This window comes from Protopterus annectens, chromosome 11.part0, assembly GCF_019279795.1.
Source record: "Protopterus annectens isolate FY-2018-M chromosome 11.part0, PAN1.0, whole genome shotgun sequence".
NCBI lineage: Eukaryota > Metazoa > Chordata > Ceratodontiformes > Protopteridae > Protopterus > Protopterus annectens.
The window spans coordinates 1,394,035,462-1,394,055,760 of NC_056745.1; the positions used below are offsets into that span (position 1 = coordinate 1,394,035,462).

A 20,299-nucleotide genomic window follows, 5' to 3' on the forward strand; every position below is an offset into this window, starting at 1 on the left:
ACAAAACTCATGCATGGGGAAGGCCGGACATAGACCTCTTTGCCTCACACTACAATCATCATCTGAAAAAGTTCTGCTCAAGGACTCGCCATCCTCAAGCCTGGAGAATAGATGCCCTCTCCTTCAGCTGGAATTCTCTAACAATCTATGCATTCCCGCCTCTACCATTAATGACCAAGGTGTTACTGAAGATCAAAGCAGAACAACCGAAAGGCATTTTGATAGCTCCAGACTGGCCAAGACAGCACTGGTACCCATTACTAAGGAGCATAACTCGCACCAAACCGTGGCCCCTGCCTCTATGGCCTCTGCTTTTAACTCAGCACAATTACAGGACTGTTCATCCAAACCTGCAAACATTGCAACTGACAGCTTGGAGGGTTACATGACTTCTACCCATATTTCTCTCTCCAAAAAAGTTCAAGAGATCCTACTGGAAGCACGCAGGCCTTCCACCAGAAAAACTTATTTAGCCAAATGGAAGAGGTTCAACATCTGGAATGCCAACAAGGGTCAGGATGCATCAGTAATGAACATCCCACAGATTCTAGAATACTTGGCAGAAATGTTTCACAATGGCCTTTCATATTCTTCCATAAAAATACACGCTTCAGCAATTTCAGCAAAATACAACTGTGATCCACCTGTGTTTTTCACATCCTTTGCTAAGACAGTTTCTAAGGGGGATAAAGAATATAAAACCTCCAAGAATACCACCAGTGCCTGCATGGGACCTCAGTTTTGTCTTGGAAAAATTAACTCTTCCTCCTTTTGAGCCAGCAGCATCTTCAGAATTGCAATTTCTCTCCTGGAAAACAGTTTTCCTGTTGGCAATTACTTCAGCAAGAAGAGTCTCGGAGATACAGGCCCTTATGGCAGTACCTCCATTTCTCATTTTTCATCAGGACAGAGTCTCTTTAAGAACCAATCCTTCATTCATGCCAAAAGTGATATCCAGGGTTTCTCTAAATCAAGCAATTCTCCTGCCTATTTTCTTTCCCAATCCTCAAAATAAAGGCGAAAAGCTTCTGCACACTTTGGACATTCACAGACAATTGCGCTATTACTTGGATAGAACAAAGGCCAACAGAAAGTCTGACCAACTATTTGTAGCTTACGCTCCTGGAGTACGAGGGAAGGCAATTTCCAAACAAACAATTTCAAAATGGATTGGAAACTGCATCAGATTCTGCTACTCTTTCCATGGAAAAGGTGTGCCAGCCAATATCAGGCCACACTCCACCAGAGCTACAGCCACCTCCACAGCCTTTTTAAGAGGGGTGGCTACAAAGGACATTCTATAAGCTGCTACATGGAGCTCCGTGCATACATTTTCCAAGCATTACAACCTGCCTTTATATTCCAGATCCCGAGCAGGCTTTGCTTCTGCAGTCCTGCAGGGCATTTTAGCTACACCATCATTATCTTAGATCCTACCACCCCCATCTTGGCTATGGTATTCAACCCATATGTCAGGACTGCAGTTGCATTCTTGAAGGACATAGTACAGTTTTGTACCTACCATAAATGTAGATGTCCGATAGATATGCAACTGCAGTCAGGTTTTCCCTCCCTCCTACCCCTCTGTAATTATCTTTTTGGGTCCACTCCCCCTTTTCATATTAGCCGGGGATAGTATTTATGGTGCATCTGTTTATTACTGTTGTGCATGTCTGGAATTTTATCCATTCTCTAAATTTAGCCTTCCTTGGAGGGCACCTGGCATCTGGGGCAAGAAACACTGAAGAAGATGGCGTCGGCTGATGCTTTTATACCCCAGCCGCTCTGACGTCGGGGAAGAGGCGACATCAGCCGACGCCGGACCCAGACTTTAGAATCCGGCCGACCGAAGGGCTGCCTGAGGCAGGACAACCCATATGCCAGGACTGCAGTTGCATATCTATCGGACATCTACATTTATGGTAGGTACAAAACTGTACTTTCCTTGAGCCAAATCAAGGGATGGGCACAACAGTGCTCAATTTACATCATATTCTTCAATACTTAACTGAGATGCTTCACAAGGGTCTTTCTGTTTCTTCCATCAAAATTCATGCCTCGGCCATTTCAACACATTATAATACACAGCCACGCCTCTTCTCTTACCACTACTGAAGCAATTCCTCAGAGGGGCCAAAAACCTAAGACTACCCAGGAGAGCCCCTACTCCAGCCTGGGACCTTAACTTTATGTTGGAAAAGCTCACTCTGCCTCCCTCTGAGCCAGCTGCAAATGCAGAGTTGAAATTCCTTTCTTGGAAAACAGCCTTCCTTCTAGCCATCACTTCAGCAAGAAGAGTGTCTGAATTACAAGCCCTCATGGCAGTGGAGCCCTTCATCTTCTATGCAGACAGGGTGTCCCTCAGGACCAATCCTTCCTTTATGCCCAAGGTGGTGTCTAGTGTGGCCCTTATTCAGTCCATTCATTTGCCTACTTTTTTCCCAAATACACAAAACAAAGGAGAACGAATGCTGCACTCTTTGGACGTGCACAAGCTACTTAGATTTTATTTGGACAGGACTAACCCTCTTAGAAAAGCTGAACAGCTGCTAGTTGACTTTGCTGCAGGGGCAGAAGGGAAGGCCATTTCAAAGCAAACCATTTCTAAGTGGCTAGCCCATTGCATTCATTTCTGCTATAAGCACCATGGAAAACCTACCCCACAGGGGATAAGATCACATTCCACCAGGGCTGCATCTACCTCTACAGCCTTTCTCAGAGGTGTCCCTACCAGGGACATCCTAGAAGCTGCTACCTGGTGTTCTGTACATACCTTCACCAAGCATTACCACATGCCTGTTTTTTTCTAAACACAGAGCTGGTTTTGCCGCTGCAGTTTTGCAGGGCTTAATAGCTGGTCCTAATGCTCTCTAACTTCCTCCTCCCTTCCTTAGCTTTGGGAATCAACCCAAATGTAATGACTGCAACAGTGAAACACGAAGAACATAGTAAGTTCTGTACACTTACATAAATGTAGATGTTCGAGTGTATTCACTGTTGCAGTCTTGGTTACCCACCCTCCAGCCCCTTGACTTCTCTTGGCTATACTTTTTCTTCTTGTTTAGTGTATTTCAGCTTTCTGATGCATTTGCTTTTTGTTGGAGATGTAACCTAACATATAATTGCTTCCCATTATGGGGTCACCTGACAGATGGGGCAAGAAAAACTGATGTAATGACGTCGGCTGTATGTTTTATACCCCTGACAACCTGACGTCATGGAAGAAGAGACAGCATCCAACGCAGGGATTCAAGACTTTGATATTCAGGCCGGCTGAGGGCTATCTGCAGGCAGATAACCCAAATGTAATGACTGCAACAGTGAATACACTCGGACATGTACAATTATGGTAAGTGTACACAACTGTACCTTTTATAGACAGGTCAATCATATTTTTATGAACAAGAGGACAAGTCATGTATATTAAGAGTTGAAGGATTTTATCTGGGAGGGGAACAGGGTAAGGGTCAATTGGGATAAGCTGATCCTTCCAATAGAACAAATTGGTTTAGGAGTACCTTATCTGAAGGGATATTTTAGAGCTAGACAGTTAACGATCATATGCGTAATGTAGTCAAAGTCATAATTGTATGTGGAAAGGGATGATGATGAATCGGGGGAGGGGGGATTCAAGAAATAAGAAGAGTGAGATTTTGGATGCATATCCTTAAGGAGAATAACAATAGCCATACAGGATATTAGATTCATAAATTAGCAGAAAGTATTCCAAGAACTAAGCCAGCATATGAATGGAGAAAGGCGATTATGCCGATAGGGATAACTGCAGTTAGGGGTACAGACAACAGGCAAGAGGGTACTGGAATTTACTGGATAAAACTAGCAAAGGAACTAAGGTATTGAGATCAAATAACTAGAGAGGGAACGGTAATTCAATGGGAAGAGGCCAAGAATACGTTTGGACTGCAGGCTAGAGAATGCTGTCATTAACCGGGATTTATATAGGAGCATAGGCAAACAGAAAGAGTTAGGGAATTCCTAAGTGAAAGACTTGCTCTGGTAAAGTTTTTAGTTGACTCTAGACCTAAAGAAGAGAGATTGTATAAGCAGTTCACAAGGAGACAATGACAGAGCATGTGTATGGCTCCTAAATACGCAAGTCTACAAGATTTAGGATTTTACTAAGAAGTGTTTGCATAGCTATTTCTGTACCCCAAGCAGACTCTGAATAAGTTTTCCTTTGGTAGATGGCAAATGTTGTTGGAAGTGTGATGGGGAAGAAAGAGGTAACGAAGCATATGTTTTAGGAGTATAATTAGTTGGCAGACTTTAAAAATTCCCTACAGAGTACAATGTAAAAAATACTGGGTGAGCGGTGTAACTAAGAGAATGATTTTTTTGTGTGTGGATCTGCATTGCCAAGCCTTGTTAAAATACCAATTACTAGAAAATGGAAATCTGTCTAAACCAACTCTGTTTAAAATGGTGAATGTTGTAGCAGAGATAAAGGAACTGGAATTGGGACCTTTTGAAAAAGGTAGAAGCAAATTGCATAGAAAAAAAGTGGGAACAGTACGTGAAGTATTATTTTGGAGAGGAGTGAAGTTTAAGGGAAGGCAGGAATTGAGAAATTTATGTTAAAGTTAGATTAATGATAATTGTACCAAAGAATGTATGTGATGTGCAATGTTTGTAACTGTTCATGTTAGTATGGTTTGTTTTCTTTAAATGTATGTTTGCCTGGGAGTGCTACAGAATCCTGAAAGCCCAAAATCCTGAAAGTTCAAAATAACTGAAAACTCAAAATCCTGAAAACACATAGGATACCAACACCCACTATATTCCAGTACAAGTACATACAGAAACAACTATATGCAGAGGGGCAAGCCTCCCTGCACCCCCTATACCCCCTGCTACTTAAATGTATCAATTCCGAGTTTGCACTTCACTACACTAAGTGCAATCTTGGAGTTGATATATCTAAGTAGCAGGGGGTGTGGGGGGTGCAGGGTGGCTTGCCCCCCTGCTTAGACTTGGAGAACAGTAATATAGTTGTTTTATTTGTTTCTGTATGTGCTTGTGCTGCAGTATAGTGAGTGCTGGTATCCTGTGTGTTTTCAGGATTTTGGTCTTCATGATTTTGGGCTTTCAGGATTCTGTAGTGCTCCCATTTGCTTATGTGTTCAGTGATGATTCAATAAAGGTATCAAAAATACGAATGTTGCTCTGCTGCTAGAGAAAGGAAAATGCAAAAATAATACTGTAGACCTTATAAAGTTGTAAGCTTTAAGTACTTTACAAATTAACTCTTTAAAATGTTCTTGCTTTTGTGTACAGTATTTGCAGAAGGTGCAGGTGTACTTTTGAGTAAGATTACTGCATGAAGATTGCCATCTATTTCAGCAAAGGTGCCAGTTTTGTTTTAACAAATATCCCTCATTTTCAGTACCTACTTTATCGCATTTTGTATGTTTGAACTAGCTGAAAGCAAACTGGTCTTGAGAAGCTTGATGCCCCACCTCCCATATTGGAGCTTATGGGGGGCCACGTTGTCATCCCTTGAAGTTATGTATCGATGGGCTGACTTTTAATTGAGAAGGAGAGTTTACTCAATAGGTGAGGGTGTCTTTGGGATGTGAAGTTGTCACGTTCATTGTATGGTGGATATTTTGCATTTTGGTCACCTGGGTGTAGTTTAAGCAAAAGGTTTCAAATAGTAAGTGGTCCTTTAATGGGTTTTTATATCAAATATAGGTCTCCTTTAAAATGCCAAAAAGAGAGTCGTAAGATAAGCCTTTAAGGCCTTCAACACTGTGTACTATCACCTGCATTTGATGGCTTGTGCGCAAGTTACTCAACAGGTGCAGTATTGTATAACTAGCCTGATAAGAAATGTATACAGGGAGATAGTTACCCTCTGTGTCACAACTGTTGATGCCCTGGAACATCAGATAGGCAACTTCATACGTGCTGATTGTGGCTGTATGGATTTCAAATAAAGATTATTGTGTACAAGGGATCTGAGGTATTTACTGTTTTGTCATCTTCAAGGTGGTACTTATCAATAGCATTTTATGTTGCAGAGTACTGCACTTTTAACATTAAAGGCAAGATCGTTTCTACTATATCATCTTGTGTTCAATTTTGAGTGCCATTTAAGGCAAGTGGTGTCACTAGCATTTGAGGGAGTTCTGCCAAGATAGCAGGTTCATGTTTATTTTGTGAGACAGACTCTGGAGTCAGTTTTGAAATCAAGGAAAAAATATGTCAAAAAGGTTGTGGCCTCAGAACAGAGCTTTAAGGGACTTTAGTAGTGATAGGGGTGGTGAGAGTAGGAGTCCTCTTACTCTTTGTGGACCCAGCTTATTACAGTTTAATCATTTACATTTAGATCCCTGAGTTTATGTAGTATTCCATTATGGATTATGTTGTCAAACACTTTATCTAGATTCAGGTAAGCTGTGTGGACTAACTGTCATGCATGGTGCCTTTCATACTTTGAGAATTTACATGATTAAACATTCAAGATCTACTCTTGACAGAACTGTATTGAGCTGTGTTATGGAGAAGGAGATTTAATGTGTCTGCTTTAGTAAGTTAAATAATTCTTCTGGCATCACCTGGCACAATGAGCTTGTTAGACTGATCGGCCTTTAAGTGTTGAGGTTTGTGGGAAGGCCTCCCTGTGGATTTGGACTACACTAATGTGCTTCACTATGTCAGAGATGTAGCCAAGTTTTATTACTCCATTAAGGATGTGTGAGAGGGGTATACTAGACTGTTTTTGACTGCACAATTTATATGTCTTGGTATCTCATCTGATCACATGAAACAGCTGCTTGTGACATTTCTGAGGGCAGCAGTGACCACTTCAGCTGCAGTTTTGGGTGGGACTGTGTTGCAGAGTGAGAATGGATGCTGTTCCCCTTTGTGGCCTGAAATTTGCTCCAAATCTGTATGCCCGTAGTTGTATCTGCTTGCTCTCGTCTGTGTGACACTATTCTGTTTGTGTACTGGATTCTTTTTTCTCCTACATTGTTTGGATGTGGCTTAGTAGGCGGTATTAGTGCCATCCATTCTTTTGCCAAGTTTTTCCTTGAATGAAGCTTAGATTATTTTAATTGCTTTATTTAGTTATTTTGGATGGAGGTGACATTAACCTTGTTGGATTCGATAAAGTTTGAGGGCTACTGATTTTTTTTTTTTTGTAACTCAACTGTTTTAGATTTAATGCAGAATGTTTTTTTCTCTCTTGTGGGGATGAATTTATCATTGCGAGTATTCAAAGTGTTTTAGAAGGCCATGAACAATTCAACAATATGGTTGCAGATGAGGCCTAATGTATGATTCCAGTTTCTTGATACAAGATGATTACTCAGGGCACCATAGACACCTTTCAAAATCTTTCATTTTATTAGGCTTGGTTTGATGCATACAAGCAACTTCACAGCATTGTGATCAGTACTGAAAGGGTGGGTGGGTGTATGGGCTGAAGTTTAATTTCCACAGCCAGCAGGGATGTTTGCCAGGGTTATTTATGTCCAGTATATTTTCTCTTCACATTTTCCCCTTGCTGGAGTTCTGTCATCTGTTTGAGATTGATTAATGGTTTTGAAGTCTGGTGGTTTTCGCATCTGACTACTGACTGAGGCACAGTTTTCACATTCAGTAGAAGGAGAATTTAGATCATTGAGTACAAAAGTATCTTCTGTTTTAAGAGGGGGTTGTACATTTATCAAGGAAATGGCCATGTTCTCATGGTAACAGGTTGTGATATCATGTTATGGAAATGTAATTTATATTGTAAACCTGGTGCTGGAGTTCTTCATGCCCACAATTTGTTTCTTTAGCCATATGTTTGAAAGATTGACATGTAAAGTAGACACTTCCTCTTTACTTAGTTAACTAAGTTGAGTAGAAAGAAATGTTCGCAGGTGTTGGTGGAATGCAAGACTGGTCTTTGAACCATGTCTTTGTGATTAACATATACCCGATTCCCTCAAATAAAAAGAAAGCCTTAGATTTTTATTTAGGCTGCAGGCAACACGTTCACATTATTGTCTGCAGAATTTAACTTGAAATGTAATGAATTAATTGAGCGAGCCTGCCTAAAAATTGCTGTATGGAAGAAAAGCCTTATGTAGAACCTTCATCCCTTTTCGGGATCTGGAGCCCATATGTATCCTTCCAGTTGGGATAGCCACTGAATCAACCTGGAATAACACCGTAAATTAAGCCAGTTGCTGAACCAGTGACAAGCGGATTTTCCAGCTTGGTTATAGTCATCCCCAAGGTCAGCCATATCCCTGGGCATCATAGGGAGAGAGGGGTGGTAAAGTGCCATTGATTCTGACATGCAGAATTGTACAAGAACTGTGGTACACTTAAAGGCCTAAATGGTATACATAATTTTGGCCTCAGGGAGGCAGGACACTGATTCTGTTTTTATTCAGTTTTGTGTCTGCAGAGGTGGTGTGTCAATCACTTATGATTTTTTCCAGTATATTCTGCTAAGAGAAATGGGGTCTGTATAGTCAGCCAGCTTGGTCTTGGCTGGGACTCAATTCCATGACGTTTTTATTACAGCCCAAAAAAATGCCTGGGGTTATTTGTGAGAACCGTATAAGGAAAATGAAGATATTCAGTATTGTTAGAGAATGGTTGCATGTTTCCATTTTTATAGGTTTATAGGCGAGAGTACTAAGCTAGTTGCCCTTGCAGGCCTTTTAAAGCCTAGCGAGTTTCCCTTTTTGTGCACGAGTTAACCTACCCAACTTCATTAGTGATTGACCTTACCCATCCCATGGTTTTGTCTTATCTTTATTGCTCTCCCAGATTGGGAAAACACCTGAATGCTTTCAGAAAACATCATCTCATAGCCACTGAAAGAAGTGTTTTGTTTGTATTGCTGTTTATCACATTGTTTCCATGAAGACCTGAGAACCAGATACAGCGTTGCTTTTACAAGCATTTATTTATCTGCTAGAGAAAAGCTTTGTTATATTCGGTGTTCTTTATTGCTTTCTCTTAAAACTTGTTACTAGCTCAAGCCAAGAGCCTTAATCCAGTAATTCTACTATGCAAGAATGAGGAAAAGCACATCCGTTTTCTGGTATCATGACCTTTTGACCAGACTTTTATGTTGCAGTTCCTACATTTCTTAAAACTGAACAAGGAGAAGGAGACCCATCCCATGGTTGATAGTTATATATTACCCCAATGAGAAAAACTGTGATCATTCCATGGATAATTTGAGTTGATCCATGCATGGGATAAAGGATTTAGGAGCGGCCTCTGTTCATTAGCAGTACAGGGCTAGTCCTTGTGTAAATTTTTTGTTTCACATCCATAGATCCAAGTTGCACTTGAATATGGACAGGGGTGAACTTTGTTTTATGTAGATGAGTTTGACAAACTGTTATGTCAAAGTAGATATCTTTTGGGGGTGAGGTTACTTCTGAAACGCTTTTTCTGGGCATTTTATATTTGGTTTATTGTTTTATATGTAATCAATACATTTATAAAGAAAGTGTATATTGAAATTTAGATGTAAAGTGTAGTAATCAATATATTGTAACTATATCATAAAAAAAAATTGACATAGGCTGTTATTAATCTCTGTACCCCTTTTTTGTTTTCAGGTGGACAGCACAAAAGTGTGCAGCCTTTCAGCGACGAAGATGTATCGATTGAAACACTAAGCCAGTGCAGTAACATCAGTGACACTGCTAGCTTTGATGAAGGTACAGTATAGAACTTCTTTGGCTGAGCATTCCAGAACTCCACAGTCTTTCAGTGATTGCTGTTGTCAAAGTCTGAAACTTGTAACAAAGGTGACAGTCAGCCATTTATCCTCCCCTCCCCGACCACTCAGTTAAATGTTTTGCCTTGGAGATTAGCCCAAATGCTTTTTGAGATGCATACCCAAGGAGTAACTGCTTCACTCACTCACTCTCTCTCTCTCTCTCTCTCTCACACACACACACACACACACACACACACACACACACACACTCACTCACTCTGTCTCTCTCTCTCTCTCTCTCTCACTCACTCTCACTCTCTCTCTCTCTCTCTCTCTCTCTCTCTCTCACTCTCACACACACACAGCCCCTGTGTATGTATGGAAGAAAGTGCATGTTGGATGCAGCTTCTCTGTGTTAGTGTTTTGGTTATGGAATGTACATTTAATCCAGTTTTATTAGTGCTTTGTAAACCAGAAGCTCTTGTGTAACTAATTTTGTCATCTATTGTGGAATGATTATTTACATTGGTTTAAATCGGTTTGCATATATACAGGAACCACTATCTGCACTGCTTTCTACCTGCATTAGAGGCACATCATGGCTCTGAAATGCAAAGCTTTATTTTTGTATGTATGTTGTTTGCAAAGGTTTACTGTTTGCTTTCTAGAGGGAAATGCTACTGTCTACACTTGGTGCATGAATCGGAAGTATGGCTTGACACTTGAGGACATTGTAACACACAAGTCATACTTATGCATTTGCCATTACACTCTCAGACTTTGGACTTTGGATTCAATGTGTTCTACTCATTGCTTCATTGTCGTGACGATATGATGTATGACTTTTAGGTCTCTGCACAAGTACACAGGGTTGCACAGCTGTAACAGTTGATCTGATGTTGTCAGTCTTCATCTATTCCTGACTGATGGTTACGGTTCTGATTTTCTGAACCGATCCGGCTGTTATATAGCTCGTGCCAGCCAGAAAACTCTTGAGCAAAAAGTCTACCTACAGCGCCCCTCTCTACATTACCTCAGATCTCATTTGCCGCTCTTATGGAAAGACGCGTCAGCCGACTCTGTCTCGCAGCTAAGTGCGTTTTGAAATTATTTCTTTCAAACTTTCTCCTCTTTAAGTAGTAGTTTTAAACCTTGTCTACCCTTTTTCCATTTGTGCGAGTGTTTTGTTTCCTATACTAGTTGATAATTCTTGCCTACCATAGTTGGTAGTCCCCCCCCCCCTTTACCATTCAGTAATGTCTACAACCATCGTTGGTAGGATTCTTTCTCTTGTGCGAGTGTTGGACCTTTTTCATTTTTCTTTACTGCTTTTCTTTGTTAAAATGGCAGGTAAATCAAAATCCAGCACTGGATTTAAATAGTGCCAAGAGTGTGGCAGGAAAATGCCGAACTCTGATGGGCATGATAAATGTCTCTATTGTTTGGGTGCTTCTCATTTAGATGTAGAATGCTCTATCTCCCAGGTCTTCAGTTCTACAGCCCTGGTACAGCATAGAAATAAGTTAATACTGAAAGGGCTTCTTAAGGCCCTTTATGAGGAAGCATTGTCCAAGGCCGACCAGTCTCCCAAGGCCTCTGGCTCAAAATCTAGTCATTTGGTGCCAACATCCCCATTGACACCAACATCTAAAAAACATAAATATCCTTCTGCTGGTTCTTACTTGGAATCGAAATCAAAGGTTCCAAAATATTCGGAATGGACTTAGTCCTCTGCACCAACAGCTACCTCTGTGCCATCGACACCTACCACAACACCAGCACAGGAAATGACTCCACCACCTCTGTACTGACCTCTCCTGCAGCTCCACATCCCCTACCTTCTGCCCTGGTGCCGAAGACCAAGACTTTCTATACAGCCAGGACTAGATATTCCCTATCTAACCCCTTTTTGGGTCAGCTCCCTAGCCCCCTCATATTGAAATCTGAATCCCCCTCTGGATTGTCAGTTTGCTCCACCAGGAGTCTTTCTGAAGTTGACACAGTGAGGTTGGTGGACCAGCTTTTGAAGGCGAGTGGTCTCTCTCCTTCTCAGCCCGCTCTCCCGTCTGGAGAAGGGGAGTTCTCCCCCAGTACTCCTACATATATTCCTTCTCTGACCTCCTTGGAGGCTTTAGAGCTGTCGACTCCAACCATTCTGACTACAGTGGTCTCAGCGCCGACAACGTTTGATGTCTTTCTATTCACATGTTGCAGTATTCTGTACACATCTTGCTACCCAAACGTCTGGCCAGTGTACAAAAGATTTCAATCATTGTATGGTGTGTGGGACGTCTGAACCATAAAAGTGACGTCTGCATGCATCAGACCTCAGAACTTCTCAGCTGCCAGTTGATCACCAGGTGTTCCTGCCTTCCCAGCCATCAGATTCTCGAGAACTTAGATAAGTGCCTCGTTGGGGAACCTCCTTTTCAGTCATTGTTTTATAATGCCTGTTCATGTCATCCAGAAAGGGCAGGTGTAAGTGCAACCGTCAGATACCTCACAAATATGCCCATGATCAGTGCTTGTTTTGTTTAGGTAAGTCGCATGACTACAAGGCCTGCCCCATTTGCCAGGCTTTTGTTCCCAAAACTCTCCATAGTCTACTCCACATGCTTAACTTTTGTTTAGAAAACCAACGTTTGAAGCAACGTTGGGTATGGAGGGAATCCGCCAACTTGCCTACCAAACTGCCAAAAAAGAAGGCAAAGACCATCAGGCCTGCTGTTGCTGCTGTGCCTCCTCCATCCGACTCTCGACGTTGGCTTGGTTGAATGCTTGTGATCCACAGCCTCAGATACAGCTGGTACCTGTATGGAAGCCTCACAATCCTGCACGAAAGGCACATACATGGAGGCTTTTCGGATATCGGCCTCTGACACTGAGGAGGAGCCTTCTCTTTTGGTAGGACAGTCGGATCCCTCTGTTCCTTTGCAGTCTGACACTAGGCTTTCCTCTGTTCAGATACCCACTAGGCAGTCACTCAAAAAGAAGGAGAAGAGGAAGCATACGTCTCCTGCTACAGAAAGTACCCTGGATTGGCAGGCTTTCAGTCAAAGCCTATTTAATGCCTTTATGGCCTTGCGGCCTAATACACCTGGGACTTCCACAATTCCTCCTGCAATCCTGAGAAATTACCACAAGGCAGTATCTCAGGTTCCTGAGCTACATGGCATCCACTATACCCATGCTACTTGAGGAAACTGCAATGGTACTTCAGGTGAGTTTGGACGCAGCATTCCCTCCCCCTGAGTACAGGGTACCCCTCCTGCCCTGCCTCAAACAAGAGATACATTGGTGGTTGAATCAGGTGAAGCTCAACACGGGTCTTCCCCTCCAACCATCTCAACTGAAGCAGACAATGTACACAGACGTCTCAGCTTTGAGATGGAGACAGACTCTGGGGCACCTGAAAGTGCAGGGAGTGTAGACAGTACCACACAGGAAAGGGCACATCAGTGTCTGAGAAATGAGGGCAATACTACTGCCCCGTGGGCTTTCCAAACCAAACTCCTCCAGGTCCCCTGACATTTTTACAGACAATACCATAGTGCTGTGGTATCTCAAGCAACGGGGTGGCCAAATTTTATTTACTTTACAGACTAGCTCTTCTGGTGTGAGAGCTAGCCACCTCCCAGGGAGTGACCTTACAGGCGGTATACATACCCTCCCAACAGAATTCTCAGGCAGACTCCCCTCAGCAGATCCATGACAAGGGCACATGAATGGATGTTACACAAGGATGTCTTCTTGGACCTGGTCCACCAGTGGGGTACACCACAAATAGACCTGTTTGCCTCCTCCATCAACAGGCAACTTCCCTCCTTCACCAGACTACCAGAACCACAGGCTATGGCAACAGATGCCTTTTCAGTTTCCTGGAAGGGGATGTTTCTCTATGCACCCCCCCCCCTTCCCCCTTGTTCAGAAGCTTTTGCTGAAGATCCAGCAGGACAGACGAAAATCTTGCTGGTGACTTCCTATTGCCAAGACAGCATTGGTTGACCATCCTCCTACAACTATCCAAGGGCAATCGCCACAAGTTACCCCTCAGAGTAGACCTTCTCAAACTGCACAAGGGAACCTTAATCCACCCACAGTGGCAATCTCTTCATCTCACTCTGTGGGTGATAGGATTCTGATCCCTTTCAGACACCTTTACAATGAGGACATGCTCACTGTCCTGCAGGAAGCCAGGAAACCCAATAGTAGGAAATCTTACCTGCTAAAGTGGAAAAGATTCTCTGTATGGTGTCTCAAAAAGCAGGTGGATCATTTGCAAAGCAAGACTCCTCTAGTACTGTCTTACCTGTGTGAACTCTTGCAGTCAGGGTTAGCATTCTCATCCATTAATACCCATTTGTCTGCCATTTTTGCATGTCTTCCTTTTGTATCTCCCCTTAGCTTACAGACTACCTGCAAAACTGTTCCTTAAGGGGGTACTTCATCTCAGGCCACTAAGGAAACCCACTCCCCCTCCATGGGACCTGAGCTCTGTTTTAGAGAAGCTCACACTACCCCCATTTGAGCCATCAGCCAAAGCTTCCCCAAAACATTGCACATGGAAGACTGTCCTCCTCATGGCCTTGACCTCCGCTAGAATAGTGTCGGAGTTGCAAGCCCTCATGGGCTATTCCACCCTTCCTCGTATTCCACACAGACAGGGTAACTCTTAGAGCCAACCCTTCCTTCATGCCCAAGGTGGTTAATGATTTTTCTTTAAACCAAGCCATCCCCCTTCCCTCTTTCTTCCCCAATCCACAGGGAGAAAATGAAAGAGTACTTCATTCCCTGGATGTGCACAGACATCTCTGATTCTATCTGCACAAAACCAGATTCATCGGACAGGCTGACCAACTGTTTATATTCTTTCTCCCAGAGCCCTAAGAAAAGCAGCATCTTAACAATTTCAACATGGATTACAAAGCTGTTACCTTTTGCTACAAACACAGTGGGAAATCCTTGCAAGGCACTGTCAAAGCACACTCCACCAGGGCAATGGCCTCCTCTGGGGCCTTTTTCAGAGGCTTGGACACTTCCCATATCCTCAGAGCTGCCACTTGGTCTTCTGTGCATACCTTCACCAAACATTACAAGATGGACCACATTTCCAGGGCCAGAGCTGGATTTGCCAGGGCTATCCTCTATGGATTTCTGGAGAATTCTACTTGGCCACCCACCCCTTCACAGTGAGCTTTGGTACTCACCCATATGTACAGAATACTGCAGCATGTGAATAGAAGGACATAGAAAAGTTGTGTCAAATCTTGCCATAACCATAGATGTCCTTCTCTTCCATGTTGCAGTATTCCTTCCCTCCCACCTTCCCCTCCTGCTCCTGTTATATGGCAGTGCCCTTTTTGGATGGTACAGGACTGGCATTACCTTTATAGGGACTGGTTCCGACTGGGTACTCAGTTCTGAGGTCTGGTGCGTGCAGATGTCACTTTTTTGGCCCACGCTCTGCTAGCCACGTCAGATGTCCCATGCACCATACAGTGACTGAAATCTTTTGTATACTGACTAGACGTTCAGGTAACAAGAGGAGAAAACCCATATGTACAGAATACTGCAACATGGAAGGGAAGGATATCTATGGTTTTGGTAATTTTACACAACTTTTCTTTTTTAGTTCCGGGCATGGCTATGACTCCCCGGGGATCCATCGGTTCCAATGGCACTGAGGATCAGTCTTCCACCATTGGGTCTGGGTGGTTTGAGTCGATTCCTGCTTTTTTATTTGGAGCCGACCTTACCACTTTGGTCTGTGCCTGCTGGGGGCCTTTTCTTGGCTCTGGCTTTGGCGGTGGGTCTTTTGGGGCAGGGTGTGACCCTGGTTCCTAGTTTGCCTGTCTCAGTTCCAGGCTCCCATCCCTACACAGGGGGGCTGCCTTCCAGGCTATGGAGAGGGCCTTGGCCACTGCTACTTCTCAAGTGGCTTCTGTTACTGGAGTCTCACCCCTTGACCCCTGCCTTTCCGGAGATTACACAAACCTCCATACACAGACAGCGAGCTCAAAGGATGCAAGAGTTATTATCCAAAGACTATCCTTCTTCTGAGTCCTCTTCAGATATTCCCACTGAAAAGCCCCCTTCTAAAGAAGTTGAGTAAGAGGAGACATCTGGACTCCCCTGAAGAGTCTGTCACAGAGGACACACATTTTGATGAGGGGGAGGCTATCCCTGGAAGACATCTCCTTTGAAGACATCCTGGAAATCCTTAAACAGATGGGTAACTAGAAGTCCAAAGACCTTTCCTCTGAGGGGTCTGTGTACTTGCAGGTCTTTGGACCTCGCCCAATTCTTCCTGGGTGACCTCTCCTGCAGACAGTCTTTAAGTTGATCGCTCCTGAGGATTATCAGTTCTGGGCTAGGTGATTAGCAGTAGATACCATGGTGGTGGCTGCTGCCACTAAAAAGGAACTAGCTGAGGAAAGTTCCACTGTTCATCCCCCTAACTGAGGGTCAAGAGCGATGGACAGTTTTGGGAAGTGGGTTTATGATTGTCTGATATGGTTACACGTCATCGACCTTTACAGTTAGGTCCTTAAACTTTATGGCACATTTCACTAGGCTCCAGTGGGAACTAATCAAAGAGCTATTGGATACCAAGGCAGGAGCTGTAACTGAGGGGGTCCAGGAAAAAGTGGCCTCCCAGTTAACTGCCATCTCTAATTCGTCCATGAGGCTCATTGCACATGCAGCCGAAGGGGCAACCAGGCCAGCAGGTACAGATGTTTGTATTCGATGACACCCTTGGATGTGCCTGTGTGAGTTTGCAGAGCCATTCAGGTCTTCCTTCATCAGTGCTCCTTTTGACGGATCCTTTTTGTTTGGCTCCAAGGTTAAAGAAACTCTATCCAGGTATGAGAAAGTTAGAAAGACCCTGTCTGCTGTGGGCATACATTTTTCTGCTCCCCAATGAGCCTATTCCAGGAACCAGAGGAGTGGGAAAATGTTTTTCAAGAAATCCCAGAGGCCTTTCCAAGGCACACGTGGTGCAGACTCCCCTCGGGCAGAGGGGGAGTTCAAATGGAAGATGCCATCCTAGAGGCAGAGGTGGCCTGCAGAACCAGGGTTCCAGGGAGTCTTTCTCTGGCTAATCCTATCAGCATTCCTGAAAGGAGGCCCGGTTGCTTACCTCTGGAGGCAGTCTGGGGAAGATTTTCTTTACACTCAACTGCCTGAAGACAAATGACAGATACCTGGGTGCTAAAAATTATTTCCAGAGGTTACCTTATCCCTTTCACTCTTTATCCAAGAACTCAAACGATAATCTCAGATGTTCCACCCAGTCAGAGGGACCAGGTAACCTTGGAAATACAAAAACTGCTAGAAAAAGAGTATTCCAAGAAGTTGCACCAGACCAGATAGTGTCCGGATTTTATTCAGGGTCCTTTTTAGTGCCAAAAAGACAGGGGACTGGAGACCAATTCTGGATCTCGGCATTCTAAACAAATTTATTCAACAATCCAAATTCCGGATGGTCATGGTTCAGTTAATACTTCCCTTTCTAGAGGAAAATGATTGGATGTGCTCTATAGACCTTCAAGACACTTATTACCACATAAAAATGGGCAAAACGCTCAGGCAGGTTCCTCCACTTCTGGCTAGGAGCCAGTCACTATCAGTTCAGGGTGCTGCCCTTTGGTCTCACCACAGCCCCCAGGGTGTTCACCAAATGTATGGCAGCAGTAACAGTTCACTTGAGACTGCATGGATTCCGGGTGTTTCCATATCTAGACTACTGGCTCATCACTGCTTCCACCAGACATCGACTGCTACAGGCGACAAAATTCTCACAGTACAGATGTTCCTGTGCCTAGGCATTATAGTCAAGCTTGCAAAGTCTCAAGCAGCTCCCTCTCAAGATATGGAATTTATCGAAGCTCGACTCAACACTCTCTCGTGTGACCTCCCTACTTGCCCGTTCTCTCCTGTGCTTGAAAAAGTTACCAGCTCTACTGGTGCTGCAAGCATTAAGGTCTGTGGCACCGTGATCACTCTGGTCCCACTAGTGAGATTTCACATGAGATTACTGCAGTGGCCTCTGGCGATCAGTGGTCCATTTTAACCCACCCAGTGAACCACACCATACTTATCACCAGTCACTTCAAAGAGGACCTGTCCTGGTGGATGAAATCCAAACAAATTCTTTTGGGCCACCCCTTTGTCCCTCCTCAACCCAAAACCATAGTGACCACAGATGCCTCCCAGATGGGGTGGGGGGCATTACCTGGGAAAGACAGTCCAAGGCACTTGGTCCCTGATAGAGGCCAGTCTGCATATCAGTGTCCAGGAGTTGAGGGCAGTGCTACTAGCATTGCAAGCATTTCACTCTGCCCTCCCTCAAGGAGCAATTGCAGTTCAGTCAGACAACATGTCTGTAGTCTGGTACATAAACAAGCAAAGGGGAACTAAATCCTATCCCCTGTGTTGAGAAGCCCTTCAAGTGTAGCAATGGGCCATTGCCTCCAACCGTTTTCTGATAGCGCACATCCTGGGAAGTTCATACGTGATAGTGGACAAAGTAAACAGATGCATTCTACTGCCCACGAGTGGTCTCTCAATCCCAAGATAGCAAATATGAATTTTTGGCACTGGAGCTAGCCTTGCTGTGACCTTTTTGTGCCACTCCTAAACAAGTGCAGAAGCTACTTTGCCCTGACCCCCCCCCCTCCCAGGAGTCGTCCTGAGAGACACTGTTCTTCTCGATTGGCCCCTGGGTCTCCTCTATGCCTTTCCCTCTGATCCCTCTCTTCCTCAGGAAAGCAGCCAGGTTGAGAAGCAAAGAAATCTTCAATGCTCCCTTTTGGCCTTGACAAATTTGTTTCCCCTTCATATGGCCTCATCTAGTACCTGTCCATAGAATCTGGACCCAGTTCCAGAACTTCATTCTCACCCTTAGGGACTGGTGCATCCCAGTCTTCAAAGTTTCAAGCTCACTGCTTGGTGTCTGTAGTTCTGCTAGTCACAAGGCATAATGATATTCTATTCCCAGTATAAAAATCTTGCTGGCATCACATAAACCATCCACCAGGAATTTCTACCTCAGTAAATGGAAGAGATTCTCTATCTGGGCTTGTGATAATGGCCTTGACCCTTCTTCAGCCCCTGTAGAAAAAGTTTTAGAATTTTTGGCCATCCTGTTTGCTAAAGGAGCTTCCACTTCTACTGTTAAGGTCATTCTAGCTACCATCTCTAATTTTCATAATGGCTTCGGAGACCTACCCTTAATTTCACATAGACTATGTAAGGTCTTCCTCAAGGGAACTATTCAGTTTAAAGCCTCCATTTAAAAACCCTGCATCCCCATGGGACCTGACTGTTTGTTTTACAATCACTGATACTTACCCCCTTTGGACCAGCAGCCACTTGTGACTTGGTTTCTTTCTTGGAAAACACTTCTGCTTATAGCTGTGACCTCTGCAAGAGGAGTTTCCGAATTGCAAGCCTTATGTTCAAACCCCCCTTACTTAATTTTCCATAAGGATAGAGTTACACTCGGAACCCAACCCATCCTTTCTTTGAATGTGGTCCGAGTCCAGTAACAACCAAACTATAGACTTACCTGTCTCCTTTCCCAATTTTTCCAGCAAAGGTGAATATTGCTTGCACTTGTTAGATGTTCATACACAATTACATTTCTACCTCAGCAGAACTAAAGATTTCAGAAAATCAGGACAATTGTTTTGTTCTCTGGCACAACCTTGGGAAAGTCCGTCTCTAAAGTTACCTTGTCAACATGGTTGAAAGATTGCATTACTTACATTTATAAGAGAGAGAATCTAAAGGTGTCCTTCTATTCCTATGTTACAGTATTCTTGGTGTGGGGTTTCCTGCTTTCAGGCGACCCATATGTCTGCTCCTATACAAAAGCTTCAGCTTGGCTGCTGCAGCTGCATGGGACGTCACACGTAGGGCCATAAACCAGGGACCTTATGTGTGACGTCTGCATGCACAATCCTCAGAACTTTTCAACCGCAGACGACTTTGCATCGTAAGATTTTACCGATCTTTCGCATTGGTTAGGCTTGGTTGTTGTAGCTTTCAGCTGATGTCAGGTAAAAAGGGAAAATGCCAATATGGGCGCCAAATTCCCCATAAGGACGCCCATGACAAATGCGTTTTCTGCTTAGGCCGGGAACATGACCATAACGCCTGCCCTATTTGTAAATCTTTTGTGGCCAAGACCTTACGTAGCCATCTGGCAGCTTTAAACCTTTACTTTGAAAACAAACGCCTCAAACGGATGGTTGTCAGGATGGATCCCACTTAGGAGGCTGCCCAAGAACCTCCGCATAAGAAGGCCAAGATGCCTAGGCCTTCATCACCTGCCGCTTCGCACCTGGATGCCTGGCCAACTACCGATTGTAGGAGTTGAGCGTTCGGCGGATTCACCGGCTCCATCGACCTCCCTCGCAGAGGCCGCTGCACAGCTGACATCCGGCACATCCACTGAGCTTTCTCAGACATCCACGGAGCTTTCTCAGACACCAACGTCTGCTTCTTCTATTCCCATGGCTCCCCTCCTTGAGGAAAAAGAAGAACATGAATCTACCTACTCTTCCTCTGATGAATCCATCTCTTATGCAT

General features: G+C 43.9%; 1 protein-coding gene across 2 annotated transcripts in view; it reads left to right on the forward strand.

The window, feature by feature from the left end:
- Nucleotides 1-20,299, forward strand: part of IFRD1 (interferon related developmental regulator 1) — a 579,560-nt gene that overhangs the window by 120,568 nt on the left and 438,693 nt on the right. For both annotated transcript variants that reach the window (XM_044088679.1, XM_044088680.1), the window contains one exon: nucleotides 9,600-9,701. In XM_044088679.1, the coding sequence (XP_043944614.1) occupies nucleotides 9,600-9,701 (102 nt within the window). The remainder of the gene's footprint in view (nucleotides 1-9,599; nucleotides 9,702-20,299) is intronic.